This window comes from Meriones unguiculatus, chromosome 16 (assembly GCF_030254825.1).
Source record: "Meriones unguiculatus strain TT.TT164.6M chromosome 16, Bangor_MerUng_6.1, whole genome shotgun sequence".
NCBI classification, from domain to species: domain Eukaryota; kingdom Metazoa; phylum Chordata; class Mammalia; order Rodentia; family Muridae; genus Meriones; species Meriones unguiculatus.
The window spans coordinates 2,581,883-2,589,280 of record NC_083363.1 but is presented as its reverse complement, the minus strand read 5'-3'; the positions used below and the strand labels follow the sequence as shown (position 1 = coordinate 2,589,280).

The window sequence follows — 7,398 nt, the reverse complement described above, 5'->3', positions numbered from 1 at the left end:
GGAGGGGACCCTTCCACAGCCCTACCCTGGTGACCCATTTCCACGCCAGACTCGCCGTTTCCAATTCACTGCCAGCCGGAGTACGGGACCAGAAGCACGAGACTGTGCCACAGCACCCAGGGCACAGCCTCCTGGCCTTCACCCAATAAAGCAAAGGACGCTGCAGACGGGTCACTCTGCAGCATGTGGGTCGGCCCCGTCTGCTCCCAGCTCTACCCACAACTGCCCACACTCTGTCCTTCTCCCTCGCTATCCCAGGCCAGGCCCTCAGATTTACTCTCCTGAAGAAATGAATGAATGGATAAATGGATAAACACCATCTCAAGAGCCAAATACTGATCCTCAATCTCTCCTTTTAAAAATGTTATTTGGGAAGTTCACCAAATATACTTATATTTACATATTTATATATTTCCATCATCTCCACTCTTCCGTCTCCCCTCCAGAGTCTCCTATGATCCCCCAACCACCTTCTCCCACTTCTAGAATTCATGACTTCTACACACACACACAAACACACTCGCACACATACTCACACACACAGTCACACAAACACACTCTCACACACACATATGTGCACATAGATATAACCTAAGTCCCATCCTTATTTGCATGTTGAATCTCTTAAAACTTTCTTCGAGGATTTCACACATGTATAAAATGGGGGATGGGAACGGGTCAAATTCTCCCTGCTGCTCCCCACAAAGCTTCTCGTGGGATTTCACACGTGTATAAAATGGGGGGAAGGGGTCAAATTCTCCCCGCTGCTCCCCACAAAGCTTCCCACACGGGTCATCTCTGAGTCGCTGCACAGTAATCCCGCTCTGTCATTTACCAGATGGACATGCTTACAAGAGTGTCTACAGATGCTTCAAACCCTAGAGAGCCTGGGAAAGGTACTCAGCATTCGGACAGAGGAAGCACACGTGTTCTTCAGGCCCCTCCTTTCCACCAAGAACTGACTCAGACAAACACACACACACACATACATACATACACACAAAACACTTCACAACCCATCCAAGATGTTTATTATTTGTAGAAAAAAAAAAAGCACAGTGTGGAGAAACAGCGAGACATACGTGAACAGAAGATGGATGGCTCTGTGCTCAGAAACCCCACGGCACAGGCAGAGCTCTGTGATATTCGTAACAGAGGAATTACATGGTGAATATAAATGACGGGAATAGAAAGTAGGGACAGGAAGGGGACGCAGCTAGACATTAGACAAGGGAACCCGGCGCCATTCTTGGGGCTTAAGGCGGGAAACTGCAGGTGTGGTCTCCACTGTGACGAACAACTGAGAAAGGGGGCCTCGGGTTCTGTCACAGCAAGTGTCTTCACAGAGCTTTCACTGAAGGCGTCACCTGTGGGGAGACACACATAGTTACTGTGGACAAGTCCTGAGAGACCCCCGGGTCCATCTTGGTCCCTCTTGATCATTTGAGTCTGGCAAAGTCTGTAAGTGCCGATCTGCGCTCCCAACGCGAACTGCAGACCCTGCTTTGCGTGAAGGTGGGCAAGCCTTGCCTCTTCCTAGATCTCTTTAGAAGCTTCTTTCAGACTAAAAGAGCCATAGTAGTCACCAGCTCAGGAGCTAGCCTGTTCACGACCAGGCCCAAGAGCCCAGCTGCGAAGGCTCCAGACCTTGAGCCTCGGCCTCTCGAGACATGCAAGCTCGAGGTGCTGGGCCTGAGACTAACTTCCTCTGTCACAAGGGCGCAGCTTCCCCAGATGAGTCAGTGGTCTTGGGAGCTGGTCCAGGAACACCCCCAGAATGACCGCAGATCCTGCAGGTTTGGGAGGCCACCTGGTGCCAAGGCTTGGTTTGTTCCCACAGAAGGAGCTAAGAGGCACAGCTTCCCCCAACCCTTCTCCCTGCTCCCCTCCCTCGGATGCCCACACCCCTGTCAGCCTCTGACGGCCCTAACCCACCTCCAGAGTCTCACAGGCCTCCTTGGTGGCGGCGCTCTGTGGCCTTGCGCTTCTGCCTCCCCTTGATGGCGAGCACAACGCCGGCCACGATGCCCACCAGACCCACGAACAGCCCGAGAGCACACAACACATTCTCCTTAGTTTCTGGGAGGAGGGTTTGCTCTTCGAACTCTGGGGGAAAACAAAGCGGAGTAGCTGTCAGTCGCTGTGACTGTGGCGGGGACAGCCCTGGGGGCCGATGTAGGAAGAGTGAGTGCTGCGGCTGGGGAAGAGCCTCAGGGTGAGAGCTGGCTGCTCTGGCAGGGGGCCTGGCTTTCATCCCCAGCTGCAGCTGCGGGGCTCTGACACCCTTTTCTGACCTCCGAGGACACCAGGCACTTCCATGGTGCGCGCACACACGCGAACAAAACACCCCACACATAACTGTTTCTTTTCCAGTGTGGAGGATCCTGACTGATGGGGGGACGGGGATGCATAAACTGCATAGGAAAGTGAAGCCTGTTGGTTTGCGGCGCTGGGAAGGAACTCAAGGCCTCACCCGTGCGAGGCGAGTGTCTACACTGAGCTGTGTGTCCGCCCGCGCTGTGAGTGCCAAGGTTCCAGAGCCCGGCAGAGTCCGGCCCTGCAGGAGGGCGGCTTACCCCAGTGCTTGAGCAGAGGTTCGTCCAGACCCCAGTGGTCCACCTGACAGTCAAAGAAATCCTCCGTGGAGGGCAGGAAGGGCAGATAGAAGAATTTGCGGAAGAGGTGGTCCTCCCGCGGGAGGAACACGGTCTCTGACACGCCTGTGGTGACGGGCTGTCCGTTGCGAAGCCAGGTGACGTTGACGGCCGGAGGGGAGAACTTGTCGACGAAGCAGATGAGGACGTTGGGCTCCCCCAGGTTCACCGGGTCTCTGGGCAGCACGCTCACCTCAGGGGGCACTGTGGGGAACAGGACAAAAGTCAGCTGTCCTCCCTTCGGCGTGTCCCTCCCTCCCTCCCTGTGCTGGCCTGGGGCACCATTCTAGCTCCTGACTTGAAAGCTGTGCCCTGAGGAGCCAGCCGTGCGTGCGATCCATTCCCAGATCTGACAGGCTGGAGCCAGTACTGAGGTATGAGATATTTAACCACCCACCCCAGTTCCTAACTCCCCCTGTGTAGACTCAGGGCAATGATTTCGTGAATGACAGTGGATGAATAAGCCAAGGCCAGAACAACGGGAAAAAAAAAAGGGCACAGACTTCTAAGATCCCTGGGCCAGCGGCCTGAGGATTGGGTTTGCTGTGCCGAGCAAGCTTAGGTCTGGAGAGGGAAAGTGTGACACCCTGAAACGGCTTTAAAGCTACCTTTAAAGCTACGTGCACCTGTGGGGAGGGGGCATGGAGGGGAGGAGGTGTCGGGGGAGGGCGCGTGGAGGGGAAAGGGTGTGAGGGGAGGGCGCGTGGAGGGGGAGGGGTACCATTGGCATCGGGAGTGTTGTTGGAGCGCTTCATCATGATCTCCAGGTTAGCTTTGTCCACAGCTATGTTGGCCAGGGCACCCTGAGCCTCAAAGCTGGCGAACTGCCCAAATTCTTCAAGTCTCCAGATGGTCTGTGACTTCTCGATATCCACGTGGAAAATCTCGTCACCGTCAAAGTCAAACATGAACTCTCCTTTCATGTCCGGGGAAAGGTAGAACTCCGCCTGGATGATGGTGTGCTTCTCTGTGAAGAAAGGAAAAGGAATCAGGGAGGGAAGCGGGGAGGAAACCACATGTGATGGACAGCCATGGGGACAAGTAGAACAGCAGAGGACAGAGTGGGGGTCAGGGAAGAGACGGGGTCTGGGTGACGGGCGTCCACACGGAGCAAAGCAGGGGGGTGAGGAAAGGAGGAGCTGTGTTAGAGAGGCTGCGAGACAGAGCCTTCAACACGCCTTTGCTGTGCACCCACTGTGTCAAACCCGGGCTGGCCACGTGTGCACAGGGGTGACATCACACACTGGAGCTCGGGCCACTTCCCAGCATCAGCAGCCACCACTGCAGACGGGCCTGGCCACGGCGATGGTCAGGGCGGCAAGAGCCCTGCCCCCGCCCACGCCCCGTGAGGGTTTAACTGGTCTTGTGCAGAGAGCACAGGGCTGCAAGCTCATTCACGTGTGCAGCAGTGTCCTGCGCAGAGGACAGGCCTCTCGGCTGCCCTCCTGTCCTCCGGCTCTTAGACTCCTTCCTCCTCTCAGCGGTGCTTGAGCCTTGGCGGAGAGGCGGGTTGAGCTTTGCGTGGGTGTTTAGTGACTTCGTGGCTTCAGAAACCAGCCGTGCCTAAGGAACGCCCCGCACTCCCCGTCGGGTGACATTAAACCGCTTGGGTCAGCAGCTTCCCTTCCTCCTGACGCGCTGCCGTTTGAAAGGATGGAACTCTGGAACTGAGTACCATGGTGCCCCCTGATCGCTTCACTTACCTGCGGCCCCAGGGGGTCCCCGCATTCTTAGTGCGTGAGTTCCCCGTCACAGCTCTGCTGTGAGCCCCATTCTTCCAGGAGAGTTGAGGCCAGAACTTTCTCAGTACCTCATTGGCCTCTAACAAACACTGAGCATTTTGTGCTCAGAGACCACTTTCACCGGGAGGGACGAGACCCTGAGAGACTCAAGCAGAGCCTGAGGCACTCAGGAGACCAAGCCCTTGCTATGCTCTGGACCACTTACACCCACTCCGAGGCTACCTCTGTGACAAGGGGCATCCCTGGGTTGACCTCAAAACTTGACCTCTGTCTAACCCCTACCTACACTGTGACGGATTTTGTGGGTCACAGTCTATTGTGATGGACAAGGAGAATAACCAACAGCGAGGAAGAAGAGGTGATGAGGTGATTGCTTCTCTGGTGTCTTTAGGGGAAAGGGGACGGATTTTAATGCCTGACTAAAGGACTTGTTTATAGTTGCCTCTGCACAGACGAATATTCTAGATGCCTCTTCCCTCCAGCCCCATGGCACCGGATCTGCCTTCCCACGGCCTCCTTGGGCAGGAGAAGGCCATGCTTGCCGCCGTGTGGCTGGGGCTGGGTTCCCACTTTCCCCGCTTGCTCTGTGCCCGCAGCCGCCCACGAGGTTGCTCTGGATGCAGAGCCCTTTCCCCTAGCGGCCGTTTACATCAGCACAAAACACGAGCTGAGGACAGCCTCCACTTTCTCGTGTCTCTACCCTCGGGTGAACACAGCTCAGTAGTGATGGTCCCACAAAGGGCGGGCGTGGCTACCACCGCCGAGACGGCAACTAAAATCAGTTCGTCTCAGTGGGCCGCCCTCCCTCCTCTGGGGGGGGGCTAGGGCTGGGGGTGATGACCTTTCTTTGTAATGATCCTCAGTACAGTGTCTGTGGTTGAAACACAAGAGGATGGACGTGGCAAAATGAGCTTCGGTAGACTCAGGCAGCAGCTAAGGGCTCCTCGGGTATTTTCTCACTTAATCATTAAACACAAAATTGTGTGAGATTTCTAATTATTAATGTTCCCAACGTTCTAGGAAAAAATTAAAGCCCAGATCTGTGACTTGGTGGTGCCTGTTGATAGCTGCTTTCCCGCCACCCCGAAGTCTGGCCTCCGGTGGGGCAGCGGTCCTCCACGGCACACACCTCCATTCGTCGTTCTCAACTAAGCCTGACTCATTTCACGTTGGAAGGGAGAAGTTCCCCCAACTGTAACTGCTCCACAACCTTCAGGTTTAGGCCTACAGGACGCCCGCCGTCCTTGCTTTCCAGTTCAAAGTCTGCCTTCTGCACACCCACCGCTCTAAAGTCCTGGTTCTGTCTCTCTTTGTGCTTACCTTTGATTGCCCATGACTCCTGGGAGCTCATCAGGACAGCCATGAAGAGACATCTTAGCACCAGGTCCCCAACTGTGGCCATTTTCTTCCTGGGTGTTCGGTGGGGTCAGAAGAGAGCACAGACTGAGGCAGAATTTACAAGAACTAAAAGAGATTAAAATCCAACAGGCTTGAGTTTTAGCCAATCAGAAAAAAGTTTCAGGCTGACACATCTGTTGCTAGGGGAAGGATTTTTGCAATTAGGTCCTGTGCAATCTACTATTTAAAACCAGTTTCTCTACTTAACATTTCAAGAAATGATTTTCTCCAAGAAGAAATTTCTCAAATTATTTAAAAAAAAAGCCTTTAGACAAACTGAACAAAAAAAAATTCAAGAGTTTAGGAATGAATGTTGGTCAAATACATCCCAATCTAAGTTCTATCTGAAACACACTAGTGAGGATAGTGAGGATAGATAAGTAACCACTAATGTGAAAGTGTGGCTTGTACCTCAGTGTGACAGCTGGGAAGACGGCTTTTCAGAGACACAAAATGGAACCACGGGAAGATGGCGAATGCCTGGATTCTGGTCACAGAATGTCACCCGGGGACCCCCATTGCTGGCCTCATCTCCTTTCCCAGTGGGCTGGACTCCGACATGGTCACCTCAGCCCAAGACTCCAGGACCATCGGGATCTGCTGCATTCTGAGGACCCTGGGACACAAACTGAGTCCCACGGCTCCAAAGACCATAGAGAGGTGGGCGCTAGGTCTGGAAAGTGGACAGCGGTCTCCAGACTGGACGGGGCCCACCCTCCTATGCCAGCGTGGCCTAGAGGGGCTCTCTAGCCAGGCTGTGCCCTGAGGGTGAGGCCTCCTTTGAGTGTGGTGGTCACTGTTGGAGAACAGCTCGGGCGCGGCCTCCTCCACTGAAAGCAGTGCGGTGATGCCCGCAGGAGGGCCTTCCGGCCCACGGCCAGGCTCAGCAGGTGTGGAAGGCCCCTCCTCACGTGTAAGAATTAAAGTTTCGAGATTCCCCTTGGAGACTCCTGAAAGTTAGGAGATTTCACAAATCCTCCTTCTGAAATCACCGTATAATACACAGAAAAAAACTTAGTTACACACAGACAGGGCTAGAACCCAGCGAGAAGCCACCGGGCAGCGAAGCCGCTGCTTAATGGGTTGTTTAATGTCAGGCACATAGAGACTGCTCAGCGTCGTCCACACGGCTGTGTGAAGTCCTCTCTAGCCATACAAAGACCCTGCTGATGGACCCAGGGGCTCGGAACCCCAGGGTCACTAACATAATTCATTCCACGAGGGCCACGAGGTTGATGCTGTGATTCTAGGGTGCAGGCTGACCTCCTTTATAAGAGCCAAAGGCAGATAGCTCCACTTCTGCAGCTGTCTTTTGCTAGCTTCTCTGATGCCGTGTCCTTGGCAAGCACACGGTAAGTTTAAAGTACCTCCAAATACATGGTGCTACTCAGCAACTGGTGACGCTGCCTAGTTCCTGCCTGCTGATTGGTTCTGCTTACGAGATTATTAACTGACTTCCGAGACCGACTTTCAGTTCCCCTTCTCTGTGGTGGGGGCAGTCTCTCTTTGGATACCGCTCATGGTTTCCTGTTCTCCCAAAGTCTGGCTTCCTGAGGGGATTTCTGAAGTCACCTGAGTGATGTTTTCTTGGTGACATTAAACTG

General features: G+C 54.2%; 1 protein-coding gene across 1 annotated transcript; it reads right to left on the bottom strand.

Annotated features, from left to right (window-relative positions):
- Positions 1–1,014: 1,014 nt before the first annotated feature.
- On the bottom strand, positions 1,015–5,873 carry LOC110543034 (H-2 class II histocompatibility antigen, E-U alpha chain-like). Its single transcript, XM_021629485.2, has 5 exons — positions 5,717–5,873; positions 3,376–3,621; positions 2,577–2,858; positions 1,936–2,106; positions 1,015–1,367 (listed from the first exon to the last, which is right to left on the bottom strand). The coding sequence occupies exons 1-4, from the start codon at positions 5,796–5,798 to the stop codon at positions 1,946–1,948; spliced, it is 771 nt and encodes a 256-aa protein (XP_021485160.1). The 5' UTR covers positions 5,799–5,873; the 3' UTR covers positions 1,015–1,367; positions 1,936–1,945.
- Positions 5,874–7,398: the final 1,525 nt, after the last annotated feature.